Here is an 18,923-nt window from a genome sequence, read left to right as displayed (position 1 = left end):
TAAACAAAATATGAAAATGCCAGTCATGATTGTGACAATTGTCAGTTTAAAAACGTTTTTAACAGAAAAAGTCCCCTACCAAAACCTTGTATATTTTTTGAAATGGTGGCGCTATTTTATTCATTGCACATCTTACTGCGAAGACCAACCCACGTTCTTTTTCGTCTCAAACTGTCGGTGTGTCGGAACCTAGTTCAAGGTTCAGTCAAGATATACAATATGTTGATGCCAAAGAAACATCGCGTGCTAATTTACGAACTTCTTTTCAGAGAAGGAGTTTTACTTGCAGAAAAAAACCGATTCAATCCTAAACATAAGGAATTAGAACCAATTCTTAATGTGGAAGTCATAAGTGTGTGTAAGTCACTAAAATCGCGAGGGTATGTGGAGGAGAACTACACATGGCGTCACTATTATTGGAAACTTACCAATGAAGGCATTCAGTATTTGAGGGATTTTCTTCATTTGCCACCGGAGATTGTACCCGCAACTCTGAAGAGGCAAACTCGCACTGCTGATGTTCGTCCCCAACGACCCAAAGTTGATGAGCCACGTAGAGCTTATCAAAACGACCGTGATGCCTATCGACAAGGACCTGGTGGACCTGACAAAAAAGCTGAAGCCGGTGCAGGTGTTGGAGGTTTTGAATTCCGTGGAGGATTCGGGAGAGGACGTGGTGCACCACCACAATAATTTCTCAAAATGTTAAAATGCAGATAACATTTGTGGAGACTATTGAACTATTTTATCAATCTGTGCTAAATGCATTTCTTTTGAGCTTTTTGACTGTATTTACATCATGTATTGGTTATGTTATTGTAGGTATTTATGTTGGTATATTCATAAATTGATATATTAGTAACTTTACTACAAGCAAACGTTTGGACATGCCATACCAGTTTATCCAGTTCAATTAATTTTGTGTATTTTAGCATACTGATTGAGAAACTAATAAAATATTCTCCTACAGGTTTTCATGTGCTCAATTTAAGGTGCTTATTTAAGTAATTAGGCTTGTGCAGATAGTGAGTATTTTTTGTTATGGTGGACCATTACTCATCTGATCTTGCGGATCCTGTTCAGTACGATTACGATGATTATGGTGATGGCCCACTTGACTACGACAATGACTACGGAGCTCTTGCCTACCATGATGGAAACACCGCTGAGCTTATTGAATATCGTCTTCATAATTACGAGTTGAAGAATGAACTTTATCACATATGCTCAAATTGTATTGGAAATGTTTTTTGGCAAGCATTAAATCAGTCCAAAGTTATGTTTATAGCATGTCTGTTTTTACGAATCATATCTTTTACTTTAAATCATTTTTTATTTCTCAATCCAAAAAATCGGTTTTGTTTGCATATTATAACAAGTATTATGGGTGCTGTTGTTTTACATGATATTTTCACGGAGATATTTTTCCCTACGTTATATGTTGTTGCTATTCTAATTTTGATAACATTCATATCAAATTGGATTTGCAGTAGGTATCTGCAAAGACGAGGCGGTATTACAACCACACTTATTACTGTTTCGTATATAATATTTAGTGAGATATTTTTCTCTGACCCATCGATGTGGCATCGTATAAGAGGCTTGTTGCTGCTCATGGCAATGAAAATTATTTCACTGTCGATAGATTATGATATGCAGAAAGTTTCATGTGGCTTACCAAACTTTTTTGAGTATCTTTCTTATTGTTTACACCCGGGTACATTGGTATTTGGACCTTGGATTTCACTACAAGAGTTTCGTGACTCCTTATTTTCTAAGCGGCCAGTCAACTTTGAATGGCTGTATTGTATTGTAAAAAGTTGCGTCCAATGCACAATTTGTTTATTGCTATCTGTATGTATTTTTCCTTACCTCTTTATTGACGGAGATGAAATTCATTCGCCAGTAATTTTCCCCGTAGTTGGAAGCGATTGGTTGCTTTCATATAAAAATGCCATTTCTTTCCATTTTAGTCATTATTATGTTGGCTATCTATCAACTGCCCTGAGTCTTTTGTCTGGTGTTGGTGCTGTAAAAGTTCCGCACAAAAAAGTTAAAACTGATGACGACAGCATTGATACTGCTTGTACTAAATTACAGCCATCTTACACCTGGTCCAAGCATGTTATAACCAAACCTTTATCTATTGAATTTCCAAGGTCCATGCTAAATGTTGTGGTTGCATGGAATATTCCAATGAGTAAATGGTTAAAGAATTATGTATTTGATACCTCTAGATTCCTTGGGGCTTTTCCAGCAATTATATTCACATATGCCGCAAGTGCAATGTTACATGGGCTTAGTTTTCATTTGGCAGCTGTTTTATTTTCGTTGGGTTTCTATACTTACACAGAACATTCACTAAGGCTAAAGTTGTCCAAGATATTCCAATGCCATTCAATTCAGGCAAGACCAAAACCTCAAAGTACTGACACAACCAAAGTTCCATTTTGGGCGAGAGTATTTAATTTAGTATGGATTTTCATCAATATTATGCATCTTGCTTATCTGGGATCAATGTTTCATTCTGAAGATGATGAAATGCAATCTGAAGGGTACAGTTTGAGTTATACAATTGGAAAATGGTCCCAGTTAAGTTTTGTAAGTCATTGGTTTGCACTAGTTTGTTTTGTATTTAATTGCCTTATATGAACATAAATCATGTGACATATTCAGTATGTGAGTTTGATTTGTTTGACGTGCTATCTGTGTTTTGTCTGGTTGAATGCATGCTATTCATTGCTGTTGCCAAAATATTGCCGCATTCAGTATTATATTGCATGTTAGTATTATAACTCATTTTTTGTATATATACGTCATTTGTAGATTTTCAATCACGACCAAATTTGTTTTAACAACCGATTACCTGAATTGCTCAGATTGGTGAGAACCAGCTGAATTTGTTCATTGCTAATATTCTTCATAGATTAAGTATGTTACATCTTTTACCATCTCTAAAATGCTTTAAAATGAGGGGTGGGTCCAAAAACAAGTTGTTCTTACATGAAAGAAAACTAACATTCTGGTAAAATAATTTGTGGTTAGATAGCTAGTTATCGGCAACAGAAAATCGTCAGAAGCCTCATATTTTGGCGTAGATCAAGGCTCTTTTTTATGTCGTAGAATAGTGAAGTTGCTTGACAACATGCTGTTACTTTCCTTGCGTGGTAGTCAAATTAAGTCAAAAGTGTAGGTAATAGGAGTTTTAACCTATGTCCAATTAGCAATATGAAGCTTTGTAATTGAATAAATTACGATTGTTTTAAACACAAAAAATAGTAGCCCAATTATTTGTGTCCGTGAAGTTACGATATCTTTTTAACCGCATAAGTTACCAGTCCAATCGGCACTGTACTGGTTGCTGTGGTTGGGCTAATGGCAATTAGTGCAATCTATACACAGAGGTGGGCACTCGGTACTTTGAAAGTACCGTTGGTAACGGTACTTGGCAAAAAATATACCGACGGTTTCGGTATTCGATACTATTGTAAAAAAAGTAGTCCGGTTCTTTTCGTGTAAAAGATTCTGCTGCAAACGCAGTATTTGCCGCTATTATGATATTATGTAAAGGTTACTCCAGGTCAAAACAGATGTGACGTTACCTGTTCGCAATTTTACTTGACATTTCTAGAATAAAAAAGATCAACAAAAGGATTAAATAACATGTGTTTTTGAACACCTACTTGTTAAAATTTTGAACTAATCACCTGAAAAGTACCGAGACTGGCTGAAATTTCTTGAAAAATGTAATTCGGTACTTTTTTTCAAAAGTACCGCGGTACTGCCAACCTATGTCTATACAGCTGTAACAGATAGATACAGGAGGTATTGCTAAATTTGTGAATGTTCTCTGTGATTATCTATGACATCACAAGAGCCCTGATGTCTGTCACAATTAAAACCAATTTTGTGATTTTTTTGCTTATAGTTGGTAACCAAGGATCATTTTTCAAAACTGTTTTACCAGAATATTCAGTGAGTAGTGTTCTTTTATATAAGATCAATTTGTTTTTGGACTTGCCCCTTTCTTTAAGCTTTCAAATTTTAGAGAATAAAACAGTTAATGGATTCATTTGCTTTTAGCAGGATAGATAATTTTAGCAAATCTTCTCACAGAGTGTGATATTATTCTTTTGCTGCAGTTAACGGTGTTTCTTTCAAGGTCATGCACCTACAATATTTTTATGGTTAAGCAACTATGAAAAATGCCCCAAAGGATTTCTGATATCAATGCTAAGCTTGCGTATATCACAAATAGGAAAACTGGTCTAATTTTGAAAACAAAACGACCAATTGTGTTGAAAAACAGATATGTGCCTCCACAAAAGAAAAGTAAAGGTATGTATGTTATTTTTTTATTATCTCAGTATAAATGCATGCTTTTGCAATATTTCTACCACATTTTATATTGTGTGCTTACTACTTTTGCAGGGTTCCAATGCTTAGATGAATTTAATGCTTTGATGGAATGTATTCAAAAGCACAATCAAAATTCTCAGTGTGCTGAAAATTTGCAGGCCTTAATAAAGTGCCAACAGTCCATAGTAAGTGAGGGTACAATATGTCTACAGTTAATATTTTAAAGTTTTAAACTTACATTTATACAAAGTTTAATTACAGTTATTTTTTACCAAAAGCAGGCATCAGTTTCACTTCGCGTAATTGCAACGTTTTTGAGTGTCTGTAACATTTGTTTCCGGTTTCCTGTCATCTGCTACTAATCTTATAACTGTACTGTGCTATTACTGGAAACAGTTTCCAGAGCCTGACAAAATTCTACGTTTTGATATACTGTTCATATTCAATGTCTATATTGCAGAAAGCAGCCAGTGGAAAATCGGTGAAAGGAATACATAGTCATGATGTTTATGCCAAACTTTTGAAGAATTATCCAGCTACTGTCAACAAGGAACAATATCGCATACAAAGAAATCTTCTTAATACACACGCAGAAACAAAAACGAAGAAAATGCCGTTTGAAGATAAAGGACGACCCCTTAATAAAAGGCAGCAATCCTAAGCAATCGGATTTTCTACTGTTGTTTTTTCTATTTATTTTAGTGTGCTGAAGTATGATCAAATCACAGTGTGTCACCTGTTTAATGTGTTGTATTTAATAAATGTTTTGTTTATTTACAGTTTGTGCTGTAAGGAATGTAAGCATTAGCCTACTTTGTTGCATACCCATACGATACGACATTGAATTGTTTGCGTCGGCCAGCAATCGTAAAGTGCGTGGCCTTGCCCAAAAATCCTTGGCTTTCACTATGACATCTTTTAAAACTATAAAAATCGTTGGTATTCCTGTCAAAAACCAGTGATCCGCAAAAACTTAAATTTCAAGATTAGATGACTGCGGTACCATGGAGCCTAACACTTTTGCTCCGTGTGCACGAATTCAAGCTTTACTGGCCGGACATCGCGTTTATAATTTTTTTTTTTCTTGAAAGCTTGACTTGCAGTATGCTCCGTGGTGCAGTCTTCATCTTGAAACGTTTTTCGCTACGATTTTTCTCAATGCAAAAAGCAACACAGCGGTCGCAATATGGCGGTCATCGTTTAGAAAACTTTAGACACACCACTTTAATTGTATTGACGCTGATTCTACAGTGGTTCGCGCGATATTTGCTCACGATACAGCCAATTTTAACGGTTAAGAGGTTTTAAAGAAGAACAAAGCCATCAGAACGGTTTGGGAAGAGAACAACTTAAATAGTAATTTATAGTAGGCTATTCGTATTAGTTTTCCTACAAAACTTATTACACATATTTGGCCTTTCCGACTTTTGTTGACCAATGCAGCGTATTAGCTCGTTCTTTTCATGGACATCCTATATAATATATATATAACTAGATATAAAGTAATACTAATAAGATATAAAAAGATCATTTATATAACCTTTATTGTTTTACGCAAATCACAGTGATAGGTCTCAATTTGTTTTCGAAAGAGAATGTATTATATAATAGGTGGGCACTGGGCAGCACCAAATTACTGTACCACGATATTTTTTCAGTACCGGTACCGTCAATAGCCTACTAACCCTACTTTAAAAAAAAGTACCGAATCTCAAAACCGAATTACTTTTTTCAAGAAATTTCAGTCAATCCCGGTACTCGGTTATTTTTCCCTTGTTTTTTACATAACTTTAACAGGTATGTTTTAAAAAATACATGGTAATTAATACTTAATGCCAATTCTAACACCTGTTGATCTTTTTTAATCTAGAAATGTCAATTAAAATTGTATGCGAGTAACGTGATATATGTTTTTATCTGGAGTAACATTTACCATAGGCATAATAGCGGCAAACATTGCATTTGCAGCAGCATCTTTTACACAAAAAGTACCGGTACCGATAAAGTACTGAACTACTTTTTTAAAACCTTACCGAATACCGGAACCGTCGTTAATTGTTTTCCTAAATACCGATACCGTTACCGACGGTACTTTGAAAGTACCGACTGCCCACCTCTGCGTATTATTAAACGGTGTACACTGTACAGACACATAATCACGCGACACTTAATCACGCGACACATAATCTCTTGGACATTTAGTCACGCGACACATAATCACTTGGACAGTTAATCACGCGACATTTAATCACACAATTACAGACACATAATCAGACACATAACCAAACCACCTGTGTGTGTGTTGTTCGTGCAGTTGCTCACATTTCCCATGTGTAGACTTGCAATTTTCGATACTGTAAATGTGTGATTAAATGTCGCGTGATTAACTGTCCAAGTGATTATGTGTCGCGTGATTAAATGTCCAAGTGATTATGTGTCGCGTGATTAAGTGTTACCAAACCTTATTCAACACATATCACAAAGCAAAGCTTGCGATGGACGCTGATTTGCAAAAATTGATATTTGGTTTACGCAGTAGTGGCTTTAGGGTGAGGCGAGCGAGGCGGTCGCCTCGGTCCCCTCCTAAGAGGCTCCCCTGATTGTGTATGCACGTTCTATCGATCGATAGAAGGCGATCGAGGCTCTAAATTCTCCTGATTGTGTATGCACGTTCTAAACTCTAAAGGAACGGACATTAAATACAAGTATTATTGGTAACCATTCGCAGTTTTTCAGTGCAGGATTCATTCATTGGTTAATGCTAATTAGCTGTATGATCTGTATTTAAAATAGGGGGGAAACTTGTGTAAATCGAACCTTCGTGTAAATTGGTCCACTCCTGCTTTGAGATTACTTTCATATAGCCTAGCTTAAACCGCAATGTGATTGAAAACATCATGCCAAGAGGGAAAAACATTTTGTTCTCTACAGGCAAATCTCTGAGGTATTTGGCACTCGATAGCAACGAAGAAATGAAGGGAGATATTGGGCCCATAGAGCAAAATATAGGGAGGGAAAAACTGAAAAGAAATCCACAAAAATCTCGGGCAGTTTGTTTTTTGAAAGAAAAGCAAAATTTTATTCATTTTAAACCATGAAAATTCAAAATTTTTCGGGGGAGCATGCTCCCGGACCTCCCTAGGATAGATTGCTACGTCTCATGTAATTTTGTGGCCCCCAAAGTTAAGTCACCCCATACCTCATTTTGCCCCAAACCCCTCCAAACCTGAAGCCATCACTGGCTGTGAGTATAGTCATCAGTTCTTGCGTTAGGTCTCGCGCTTATTGTGATTGTCCCTCGCCGTATCTCCAATTGTTTGGGAGGGGGTGGGAAGTTGTAAGGAAAGTTGTAGGCCTATGTCCTGAATATAATGTAAAAAGTCAGGATATATTTCTATTTAGGCCTATCCAGGTTAAATTTAACTTATTTATTTATTTTATCTTTATTAGATAATTAGTATAGGCTATATTTGTTTAACTGAATCGCCGCTTTAATTGACATTTAAATCGCAAAGCCAGAAGTGGTGTTTCTGTTCAGTAGTCCAAGGAGGTGGATTATTCATGTTCTTCACACGAACAAAAATTTTCATGATTCGTGGATTATATGCAATCTTCAAATTCACAAAAATTCTCGTAGATCAGGAACAGTTCAACAACATACATATAGCATAATGTTTTTTATTACGCTGTACATTTTTCTGTTTCTTTTTCTTTTTTCACATTTCTTATTTCGATTCAGTCGTCTTAGACGAGGAGGTACACAGACGCTCTTTTGAGACGTCTTTCCGCGCCCTATTAAGCCTGGGCTTCGGCACATGATATTTGCCAATAAAATGATACCAAGTTAGCCGCAGTGGTTGATCAGGAATAGCTCAACAGCATTTATAATAGAGTAATGTCTTTATTGCACTATAACCCTAAGCTTTAAACATGGAATTAACTCTACTCACTGTCCATCATAAATACAATACACAAACAAACATTTTGTTTCAGTTTGGCTAGCCATTATATACAAAATACTTACAAACTATGGCGTACAATTAATAAAATGTTACTCTGTCAGGTTGCAAGTTCCAGAAATTCTTAACGATTCTTTCAAAGCTGTCTGATTAATTCCCGTATGACACACTTTACATATATGATTTATCACCGAGTTAAAGTCATACAAAAACTGCAAATGGTTTGCAAATGTCAAAAATCTCGCTGCTTTGTGAGATGTCCATGGTTCAAGTCCCCACCAATCGTCTGCTACTCTGCAAGTCTGCTCAGTCCAGACTCCTGTCCAGCGTTGTTTGCTGGGGATGATGGTGACACTGCAAGGAAAATGATTCCACTGCACACTTCTTGCATTGAGGTACTTACCTTGCTTATACAAGCAGTGAAACGTCCACAACCAGAAATTTCGTTAACTTAGAGTCGAAGGAACCAATAAAACTACCGGTAGCCTTCTTTACAGTGGAAAGTGGCACCTTCACGCACGTCAGTACTGAATGTAAGTTTTTTTGTGCACCGGACAGCGTAATTTATAATGACAGGGATGCACCAGTAGGCAACAAAAAGTGTGTACCAATATGCACGACTGTTCACCAAATATCTCTGTTTGGGCATTACTTAGTGTGATAATGTTTGAACGAAATTGTTATTGCTGATGTGCTGGTCGCTATACTAGGCTAGTTGCCCTGATAACTGCTTGACCTAGTCTCGCCATCACCTCCCTAGCTGTTACACCATCTAATGGGGATACAGCATGTTTGACTTTAATTGCCCATAAATTATTATATACTGTTCCTTGATTACTGTTTCCTTTAATCTTGTGTTGTACCCGTATCCTTCTGATTGCCTTACCTACTAAGGTCATTCGATGAAACTAACAGTCGTGTATGCACACTTTATGTGACCTCGTACTAAATCATATGATTGGAAATTACATCAGTCTATTACAAGCTTGAGTTTATTACACTTAGCTTACAAAGAAGGTTTATTGACCTATATTGTGTACCAGGTAGCTACGTTGTGCACGGAACATCGGACAGGTCCGGTGCACAACGCTTTCTTTCTATACGGTCACGCACGCGATTTATCAACTTACACGCCGAACTTTTTTATTTTCATGCCAATTTGTGATAAATAAAGAGAAAGTGGTTGTTTGAACGCCATTTTGTAATAAATCAACAAAGAAATGAAGCTTCAGTGCACGCCATCACTCTTAGCATAGGTGCACTCAATACTGCTTTTTGTGAGCTTCAGTTACCACACTTAATGTTTGTTATTTTGCCCTTAATGACTCGGACTGAACTTCTGTGCATTCAATTTTCAGTTGATTTAGAGATCATAAACTGTACATTACTGTGCAATTGTACACCTAAGTGTACACTTCCATTGTGTTGCAGCATTTTAGCACACTGTATTTGTCATTTTTGGTTGCTTGGTGCATCCAAGATTTTGCTGAATATGGCCCTACTCTGCAGTACGGGTTTATCCGAAGCTGTGTGAAGTGATTCTTTAACCGGTAATAGTTTATCGAAGTTGCTGAATCGTGATATGATGACCAGCAGATTTTCGCTAATGGGTTTATGACGCTTATTTTAGACGGGAGAAGGTGCGCATTTGCACAGTAACGTACACAACTTGACTTATTTAATCTTTAAATCGACTGGAAATTGAGTGCACAGAGGTTTTCTCCAAGCCATTAGTAAAAAATAAAGCACCTTAAGTGTGCCACTGAAGCTTGAGTACGTCAGTGTCTGTAGTCTGACTGGAAAGTATGGCAGTTTTCAACTAGAAATTGTATGTACAAAGATGCAGATTTTGACGTGATGACGCTTACTGAAGTTTCAGTTCTTAGTTTATTTATTATAAATTGCATTTCAAACAACTTGTTTTTCTTTCATTACACGTTTGTTATACATTGGCCTGAAGATAAAAAAGTCAGCGTGCACGTTGATGAATCTCGAGCATGCAGCTGCCACACTTTCCGCTATGAGTGGTTTATTGTTTGACTTCTTTTTTGTCCAAATTCATTTTTGATCTAATTTATTCATGAGGGTTTGAGTCGGAGGCGATTAGTTATAAATTAATTTAGATTTTTTAATTAATTTAGTGTTTTTTGTCATTTGAAGCTGAAAATTAGCACATATTTCAATTCACTTTCTAGAAATTGAAAATTGGCATACATTTCCATTTACTGCCTAGCGTAATTGCTGTTTACCGTATTTTTATTTTTCTACTTCGGTAAACGGCAGCCAGTAAACTAAATATCTATTTCACTGGCCGCCGTTTACCGAAGTAAGAAGATATCAATTGCATAACTGGCTAGGCATTTACCGAAGTAGCTTTTCCCAAATTCAGTAACTGGCAGACAGTGCAATAGACGCTACAGTTGTAAAATTGGTGGATTTCCAGCAAAGGCAAACCCGATCTGCAGAGTTGGACAAGGGTGTACTTTAGAGCAGTTGTAATTGAATTTGGTAGAGCAATTCAGGTTCATTAATATGTTTAATTAGATGTATATTATATCCATTTAAGCAATTTAGAATACAGTTTTTACGCATTTTGGTATTTTCACATGATTTAATGGGTCATAGTCTCTTTATTCTGCAGTCTGGACCTGCATATGACTCAGATGGGAAAGTCTGCTGGTTTTGGGTGAAAAATCCCCATGCGGAACAAGATGAAACGATAGCCATTATACTTGCAATTAATTTTTATCACCCACACACTTAGCAAACTTTCCAATCTGGCAACCGGCAGGCTGTGATCTCAAGTGCGCTCATAGTCCTTTTGCGCATCTTGTCAAAACTGGCCAAAAAATACAGTCTGGCGGCAAACAACCATGAGAATATGACTGGATTCATATAGACTCATTAAGTTATTGCTTCACCAGTAATAATTTTCGCAGCTAGACAATTTTTTTCTGATTAATTTCGTCTGGCCAGGAGCTGCTCAATTATTAGTGTTTTTAAGAGCAGCTCCATCTGTGAGATTTTAAGATAAAAATTTACCACTGAAAAATTGTCACATTAAAAAACGGTCATTTAAAATGGTCACTGGTGGAGCCATGAGCAATTGTTCGCTCAGAAGACTTTTGCTTTCACAAAAGTGGCAACAGTCAGAATAGATCATTTGGAGTTGTAGATATAGAAGGTTATAAATGAGCTTAAAGTTATTGTCAGTTGTTTACATAGGTTAGATTTTAATAGATGATTTGCTGATGGGTTTAAGTTATTTGAGTTATCAAAAATTTCCAGTCAAGTGAAGTCAAGCTAATTTGCTTCAACTGTATATCACCCTATAGCTTCACCGACTTCATTTACTACCTTTAAAACTATGGCCCTTATTGTTGTAAAAACAGAAGAATGATTCTACTGCCTGCATTATAAAGGACTTTACTGCCTCAGTAGGGAAATCTACAAACCATAGTCCTTAGCAAATGTGGTTGTGGTTTGTCTTACAACTTTTACTTGTGTTTTATCTACATCTTCATTGTTCCTTTAGAGCACGAATTAATAAAGAATTCAAGGTACATAGTACACAAGCACAAATCAGAGACACACATGTAGTTGCGCTGAAAATCAAGCACATTGAAGGCAAAAAGCTTTTAAACTAAGGATTGAATTAGATTAGAATATTTAATCTAGCTTAATTTTAGTGATCAATGATAGAGTATCGTATGTCAATAATGTAATGAGAAGTAGCAGAAGTAGCAGAAATAGCAGCACTTGGCCATTTTTCTCACAGTAACACTTTGTCCAAGGTGGTTTAGGTATTAATAACTAAACCCAGTGCAGCAGGTATATTGTTTACTTTACATTTTTCTGCACCCTGTGAAGATTAATAAAAAGCTATGAGTAATGTAAAAGCTCACCAACTCCCCGATATTATTAAGTCAGGAATAAAAGAGGAAAGTTGTTTTGCAAGAAGTTATGGTGTCCAACAAATATCTGAACGCAGTTTATCACAAAAAGCTAGTTCAGGATCATATTTAACACCATCTGAACTTCATAGGTTGAAACAAAGGTTAGTACTTAATCAATAGCATTTATTCATTTACTTGACATACTGTCTTGTTTTCAGGATTGCCTTGACCTTGTCAAAATTTTTGTATATGATTGCCTACGATGTGAAACCTGCCTGTAAACTCATTATTGTACGTTTCTCTATAGAACCCAATATAAGATGATGATGTCTGCTTTAAATGATCTCATCAATATTTTGCCTGATATTCCACGAGTAAATCAAACGAAGGTAAAACCCCTCTCTTTTTATTTACAAATAAAATCTAGTAAAAATTGCCTGTGCAGTCTGAACTAGAAAACAAGATATGGAAGTTGTATACCACATTTTTTTCCTTTCAGCAAACAGTTTTGACTGAGTGCACAAGATACATTCAATACCTATTAGCTGTAGCGTGGGGTTTAGCAGATGATTGTTGTAAACCACAGCAAGAAACAATCCAATGTGGGTAATGCTTGATTATTTTTACCTTTAATTTTGCTGTAATAACTGTATGTTTGGGATACATTTAGGGCTAACTTGGGATTCAGCTAGCTTAAGCAAGGAAGTTCTAACATTTCTTCATTCCAGACGACCATTGGACAATGCTCCAGCTAAAATTGTAAGGCCAATAGTCAAATATGACTCTTTCAGCAGATGTTGTACTATGGTAATCGTGGTGTATGTTTTATTTTCCTCCATACACAATTTCATTAACATTTAAAACAAGTATATTTTTATGCAAGGATGAAGAAAAAAAAGGTTTTGTAGAAGTTAATATGCATGGTAAGCACAAACCAACTCTAAGATATTGAAGTGTTTATGAAAATAATTACTACATATTGTATTTCCTTTGGTACAATATTTTAAGATAGTTTTAGCAGTGTGGAACAATTGATTAATAGCAAAGCAGGTAACATGAGAATAGGTTTGTTAAATTTCAGTAAAGGTTGCATTTTTATGTATAATTTTATACAGTGAAGTGCACTTTTTCAGGAACTAGTCATTCTCAAACACAAGCTGGAGTTGGTGATAGAAAAAGGTTGTTTCAAGGGTTATCACCGAGCTCGAGGTGGTTGTTCATTTAGTTTTTATTACAGTTTCCAGATCGGTGACTAAACAATGATGTCAGTGAATGGCTATCGAAGAAAAGTCAACAAAATTATAGGATATTTTCCTATATGACATAATCTAACCCACATTGATGTTTTCAGTGACACAGAAGAATATCTGAAGAAACAGGTTAAAGCAAAAAGGCATAAAAAAGGCAAGAAACACAACGTATACAGTCATAATTTAGATATTTATAATAATTTAACAGTAAATAACACTATACCTCCAAAAATATACTGTATGCAAAAATAAGATGGAAGCTTGCTAAGAAGGCATGGAATTTTTTTCATTTAACAAAATTAAATAAATACTGTAGTTTCTTTGAAAATTGCAGAGGTCTTGTACAAGAGGTCAGAAAGCCAAGACAGATTTGGTGCACAAGAAATTCTAGCTATGCCACCAATGTAAAGTATTCAATATCAGTGAAACAAAATTATTAATTAACTTACCGTAAAACCCCAGTAAGTCGATCATCTACGGGACCTTTGTCGAATCTTCGCAATACAGAAACGTGTGTTATACCTTGCATAACAATAGGAAACGTTTCAAGTGGTAACAAACGCCTTTAAGTGGTGTTAGAACTGGGATGGTCGTTTACCGTGGTTCTACTGTAGTTTACTTTTTTCATTTATGGATATGGCTTTATAATGACTGAAAAGTGTGTTTTCTAAGATGTACGTTACCAAAAAGTCATTAATGAATGACAAGATACGGTAAAGTTCAAGTTTACTTTGAATGCTGTTTTTGCAAACAGATATTTTCTCATGTTTTTAAATGAACTTGCTTTTAATGCAGTTTTTCTCATCTGGAAATTTATATAATCTCAACGTCCTACGTTACAGCATTAGCAGTGTTAAATATAAAAAATAAATTAGTAGCAAGCATCAGGTAAGGTTCTTACTTCTATGCCTACACTGGAATAGCACAATTGCAAACCATGCTATTAGAGCCCTAACCATATAACTTTGGCCATTTATTTTATTTAATACTTATCCTTAAATCTTACAAATTTTCAACATCTGTGCAGCATTAAGTGTATAGGAGAAATAGTAGTAGACTACTAGTAGGTGAAATATAATGCAAGCTTGTTGCTCTGCTTTGCTTTTTTTAAATTTTATCAAACTTAAAGTCAGTTTACCAGAACCAGCAATTACATCTTCAAATGCATGTAAACAACAAACGACAATTTGAAACATTTTACATAAAATTTCAGTTAACTCAAAAGCGTTTTGTTGGTCTCAAGGTGTAAGCGGCTCTTGTTGTGCCGAGGTTAACCAAAAATATTTCATGGTGAGGTATGGACTGGCTATTATATCAGCAATAATCTCTGGTGTCTTGTAACATTTTTCTCATTGTTGTGATCTAGCAATGATAGTTTAATCAAAGTTTCAGTCTGTCTTCTTAATGGTTATGGTCCTGGTGTACAGTTCTAAGTTCAGGCAAAATGATAAAAAAATGTCAGTTTATCAGAACTTGCACATAGACAGTCTTAGATCAAGAGATGCCAGTTTAAGTAGTACATAGACCTTATCTCAGTCTGACACTATACGATGTGCCCTCATTCAGTACATGTTTTATTGCATACGTAAGAGATCATTAGCTCAACACTTCGTAATTTATTCGTAATGACAAAAATAACTTAATACAAAACCACACCTGATCGACATTTGTGTGAAACATGTGTACCGAGAACTTTAATGTTTAAATGATGCAGTGGTATTAAGTCAAAGCTGAATAAATGAATGTATGTAAGTATGTATCAAAGCTGATGTCCTTGTTTCTACAATAACTTTTTTATCCCCTGATCCCATTGCTACACTATTTGTCACCAGTTTTATCAATTTCAGGTGACTCAACTTAGTGTCATAATCCACTTCAAATTATTGTATATTTGGGGTTATGAAAAAGCAAAAAATAATTTGGGGTTTTTGTTCTGGACTCAGAAACAATGACTTTAAGTATAATACTTCTTGGTTTATATTGGTTCAGTTGCCTTTAATTTGTGTTGGTCTTACAAATTACATAATATTAAAATTTGTAGCATTCAGACTCAAGTGAAATCTAAAGACAAATTGCTGCCTTGCCTTGCATCTGTGAACAACATTAGTGAAATTGATGTAAATATTTATCTATTAATTTTAGTTGTAAATTTATATAATCCCCATTCAATACATGATATAGTAATTTAAGACTATAGCTCAATGCTGGTTAACTGAATACCTCTGACAAAATGAGTATTAATTTATTATTCTTTTTTTTGCAGTCACCACCCTTCTTTGTTGTATCTCCAGACAACTGCCAAAGTAATTCCAAAGAGCCACCAAAAGATACATTTGAATATCCACAGGTAGACACCAGTTTAGTAATAACATCATTTTTATAAATTGACCATTTTTATCACAAGTTTAGATATTTCTCTTAAAGTTCCTTTTGGATTGCATCTTAATAAAATCATTTGCAATTTTCAGTAGTTATGAAAATAAGCAAGCACACAATTTCTGTGAAAAACTATTAGTTTCTTGGTTACTACAGATGTTTTCTCCTGGGAGTAGTTTGTGGAATGGTCAGATTTGTCCGTTGATCCAAGATGTAGTGATGCTGATTCCTGACGACATGCATACTCAACAACCTGACCAGCCTTCACCCTACAACAGTCCACAAAGTCTGTGCAAATCTGAAGGTTGCTTTAAGCCAATTTTGGAAAAGAACATCGTTACTAATCCAGTGGCCGATCATGACTACGGAGCTTTTACTCCTATCAAAGCTACACCCAAAAAGAATGTGTCATATTTTCGCAAAAAAGATCTTTGTAAAGCCAACGCTGCTTATGATTCGCGAGTTACTCTACCACCCTGTGATGCAGTCTTACACTCAGGACTATCAGGAAGGTATAAACGGTAGTCGGTAACTCATCACGATAACAGTTTTGCGTGAAAACTTCGTACTGATCTTTATATTCATTTCAGCATTGTACGCGAACCTGCGTATTTCGGGAAGCCAGCCACTTTCCATGCCAGGGAAGCCTCAGTTCATCCTCAGGTAGCCTACCGTGTTGAAATATAACTTTTCCTACAAAACTTTATCTCTAAACTTAGTTATTTCGATTTTTGCTGATTATATTATTCAGACCCTTTGTTATGTTCAGGAGGCAAGAGATGGTCAATACGAAATGTCGCCAGTCAAGTCAGTAACGAATCATCTACCTTTCAGTCCAAGGTTATTTTTGAACTTTCCATTGAAGAAGGAAAAGTGACTACTCCATGCTGTTTGAACTGATTTTGCTTCTTGAAGATGTTTTTGGGTTGTTGTATGTTCGTAACTGACTTCATTTAAGTTCTTTTGTATTATTATTATCTGTACCTTGAGCCACTACGGGAATATTTTAATCAACTGCGCTTTGTGATGCCACCGCCTTTAGTTCCGTTTTTGTTGCACGAGTATGCTTTTGTTTTTGCACGAAACTGTTTTTGTCGTTTTTCTTTGTTGAACGCTGCCACGATTTTGTTTGCTAATTTCGAGACTAACAATGGTTATCATGACGGTTGTACTTTATTGCTTTTAATGGTTCCATATTGCCATAGTGTTGTCGTTTAACCAAAGAACAAACACAGCAGGTCGAATGTGGTTAAATAAACGTCAACTGAACGCTAATTTACACATAATAGGTAAATAATAGGCCGGGAACACTTGCTCGCGTACTTAGCTTCAGGCGAAGTTGCTGGATTTGTAACAGTTGAAATTTAGCGATCTGCTACAATGAACGACGTCGATGCTTGGTTAGCTCAACAGAACCACGCAGAATGGAAAGAAAATTTTGATCAACAGGGGTACTTGGTGAGTCTACTCACGACAGAAATTAAGCATAAAAAAGGTTATTTGAACTGAACTTAGTGTACAGACAGATACTAGACTGTGCTAGAGAGCTAACTTCTGTTTGTTGCGAATAAGGTTGTGGAAGGTCTGCTGAGCCATGAAGAAATCATAGGTTACGAGCGCATTTACGACAAGTTGCTATCAGGTGAAATTAATGCAAAGTCCCATCGACACGACCTAGGAAATCATGTTGATCGCAAAGTGAGATAACTTGTACGCAACATGCGATTTGCTTGTAGTCTTTTAATACTCGCCGAAGAAATACTTGAGCTTGGTGTAATTATTTGGTTTATACATAAACAATTACTTGGCCCGTTACCGTACAACCATGATGAAAAGCTCCCGCATTTTTGCATCTGCAGGTAAGCAAGCAGGAGAATATCTGCCAAATAATGTGGCCGTCAAGCTACGTCGAAAATCTGCAAGAAGGGAAACTTCACGAGAGAGCCGCGAAGATCGCAAAAATAATTCTCGGCGATGATATGACATTTGACTTTGACATGCTCATATCAAAGGTAAAATTTGTTAAAATGTTATTCTTAGGACTGCGTGAGACGAATCTCACATTGTAACATATATACAGTAGCACGAACATAGCTTGTGAAAGGCAATACAATGAATACATAGTACACCGATTTTAATCGATTACGCTGCAACTGAAGGCACCTCTCACCGATACCGTTACCCCAATGCACCAAGACGAGTCGTATTGGTGTGATATGCCTGACAAGCGCGCGGTGACGGTCTGGGTAGCGATGGACAATGCGACGGTTGACAACGGCTGCATGTGGTTTGTACCAGGTTCTCATAACAAGGAACTACGCCCGCATCGGCAAGCAAGAGAAGGTCACCACGTCTTGTGCTGCGATGGGGACGAGGTAATTTCTTGGCACTAACAAGAGCGTGTTAAGCCGTAACTATGTCATATAAATATTATGGAGCAGCGAACTACGCAACTCTACACATTACATCCTAAATCCCGGTTTTGGCAATTAGCGGTGCTCTGTGCGAGCTATTAAGATAAACGTCGTCTCTTTTCTTAGAGCGAAATGATTGCTTCACCGATACGTGCTGGCTCTTGTACCTTGCATCACGGCAGAACTATTCACTACACTCGCGGAAACAGCACTGATAAACAAAGAAGAGCGTTCATCGTAAATTATAGACCTGGCCTAATGGTGACTTGGGAAAGAAACCATGGATACGACCACGGGAAAGACAAAGTAATTGCTTAAGTTTTTCTACCTATAGATTAAAAGAATACAATCTGTGTGTATCAATATGAAGGCTTTTCCTTGCATTGTACGGAATGCAGTTCACCACCTAAAAACCTCCTTAAAATCGTATTTTTTTAATGTTGTAGGGTGTGCAAGACATTTTGAAGGAAGATTGATACGAGCCAGTCTGTTGTGTCTTGTAATATGTTCAGTTCTTTTTCTAATATTTTCAATTCTTTTCAGTTCAGTTCAATGGTTTTTCGTTATGCAGGCTGCGTCCAATGGAATTTCTTGCAGTTCATATACTGGCTTAGAATTTCTAATTTCTGTCAAAATGTATTAATTATCAAATTTTAATAAAGGTGCTAA

At 36.2% G+C, this 18,923-nt stretch overlaps 4 protein-coding genes across 6 annotated transcripts; all 4 read left to right on the top strand.

Annotated features, from left to right (window-relative positions):
• Nucleotides 1-149: 149 nt before the first annotated feature.
• On the top strand, nucleotides 150-970 carry LOC143459214 (small ribosomal subunit protein eS10-like). The gene has a single exon (XM_076956258.1). The coding sequence runs from the start codon at nucleotides 220-222 to the stop codon at nucleotides 691-693; it is 474 nt and encodes a 157-aa protein (XP_076812373.1). The 5' UTR covers nucleotides 150-219; the 3' UTR covers nucleotides 694-970.
• A 62-nt stretch (nucleotides 971-1,032) lies between these two features.
• LOC143459213 (uncharacterized) lies at nucleotides 1,033-5,138 on the top strand. 2 transcript variants are annotated; one of them, XR_013117748.1, is made up of 3 exons: nucleotides 1,033-4,338; nucleotides 4,432-4,544; nucleotides 4,820-5,138. XR_013117748.1 is itself a non-coding variant. In XM_076956257.1 (3 exons), the coding sequence occupies exons 1-3, from the start codon at nucleotides 4,206-4,208 to the stop codon at nucleotides 5,018-5,020; spliced, it is 447 nt and encodes a 148-aa protein (XP_076812372.1). In that variant the 5' UTR covers nucleotides 2,667-4,205; the 3' UTR covers nucleotides 5,021-5,138. The 2 variants fall into 2 exon arrangements, 1 of the variants encoding a protein (XP_076812372.1); XM_076956257.1 differs by having other exon boundaries at nucleotides 2,667-4,338.
• Nucleotides 5,139-8,685: 3,547 nt separating this feature from the next.
• LOC143460119 (uncharacterized) lies at nucleotides 8,686-17,115 on the top strand. 2 transcript variants are annotated; one of them, XM_076957519.1, is made up of 13 exons: nucleotides 8,686-8,713; nucleotides 12,522-12,603; nucleotides 12,714-12,816; nucleotides 12,885-12,973; nucleotides 13,098-13,137; nucleotides 13,348-13,423; nucleotides 13,566-13,618; nucleotides 13,799-13,868; nucleotides 15,506-15,581; nucleotides 15,728-15,811; nucleotides 15,997-16,352; nucleotides 16,431-16,503; nucleotides 16,610-17,115. In XM_076957519.1, exons 2-13 carry the CDS (start codon nucleotides 12,535-12,537, stop codon nucleotides 16,715-16,717), a joined length of 1,197 nt encoding a protein of 398 aa, XP_076813634.1. In that variant the 5' UTR covers nucleotides 8,686-8,713; nucleotides 12,522-12,534; the 3' UTR covers nucleotides 16,718-17,115. The 2 variants fall into 2 exon arrangements, with proteins under 2 accessions (XP_076813634.1, XP_076813633.1); XM_076957518.1 differs by lacking the exon at nucleotides 8,686-8,713 and adding an exon at nucleotides 12,056-12,375.
• Nucleotides 17,116-17,157: 42 nt separating this feature from the next.
• Nucleotides 17,158-18,922, top strand: LOC143460121 (phytanoyl-CoA dioxygenase domain-containing protein 1-like). Its single transcript, XM_076957520.1, has 6 exons — nucleotides 17,158-17,298; nucleotides 17,413-17,538; nucleotides 17,700-17,852; nucleotides 18,000-18,215; nucleotides 18,381-18,560; nucleotides 18,701-18,922. Exons 1-6 carry the CDS (start codon nucleotides 17,221-17,223, stop codon nucleotides 18,728-18,730), a joined length of 783 nt encoding a protein of 260 aa, XP_076813635.1. The 5' UTR covers nucleotides 17,158-17,220; the 3' UTR covers nucleotides 18,731-18,922.
• The last annotated feature ends 1 nt before the right edge of the window (nucleotide 18,923 follows it).

Source organism: Clavelina lepadiformis, chromosome 5, assembly GCF_947623445.1.
Source record: "Clavelina lepadiformis chromosome 5, kaClaLepa1.1, whole genome shotgun sequence".
NCBI classification, from domain to species: Eukaryota; Metazoa; Chordata; class Ascidiacea; order Aplousobranchia; family Clavelinidae; genus Clavelina; species Clavelina lepadiformis.
This window is presented reverse-complemented; position numbering and strand designations above follow the sequence as displayed.

Bases quoted from the DNA above. Each gene is read 5' to 3' on its own strand.
- LOC143460121 (XM_076957520.1), top strand. From the start codon at position 17,221: ATGAACGACGTCGATGCTTGGTTAGCTCAACAGAACCACGCAGAATGG. The intron at 17,299-17,412 runs GTGAGTCTACTC...GTTGCGAATAAG, and splicing joins TTGATCAACAGGGGTACTTG to GTTGTGGAAGGTCTGCTGAG. The intron at 18,216-18,380 runs GTAATTTCTTGG...CTCTTTTCTTAG, and splicing joins TGTGCTGCGATGGGGACGAG to AGCGAAATGATTGCTTCACC.
- LOC143460119 (XM_076957518.1), top strand. From the start codon at position 12,203: ATGAGTAATGTAAAAGCTCACCAACTCCCCGATATTATTAAGTCAGGA. The intron at 12,604-12,713 runs GTAAAACCCCTC...TTTTCCTTTCAG, and splicing joins CACGAGTAAATCAAACGAAG to CAAACAGTTTTGACTGAGTG. The intron at 12,817-12,884 runs GTGGGTAATGCT...GGATACATTTAG, and splicing joins ACAGCAAGAAACAATCCAAT to GGCTAACTTGGGATTCAGCT.
- LOC143459213 (XM_076956257.1), top strand. From the start codon at position 4,206: ATGCCCCAAAGGATTTCTGATATCAATGCTAAGCTTGCGTATATCACA. The intron at 4,339-4,431 runs GTATGTATGTTA...CTACTTTTGCAG, and splicing joins TCCACAAAAGAAAAGTAAAG to GGTTCCAATGCTTAGATGAA. The intron at 4,545-4,819 runs GTAAGTGAGGGT...TCTATATTGCAG, and splicing joins TAAAGTGCCAACAGTCCATA to AAAGCAGCCAGTGGAAAATC.
- LOC143459214 (XM_076956258.1), top strand. From the start codon at position 220: ATGTTGATGCCAAAGAAACATCGCGTGCTAATTTACGAACTTCTTTTC.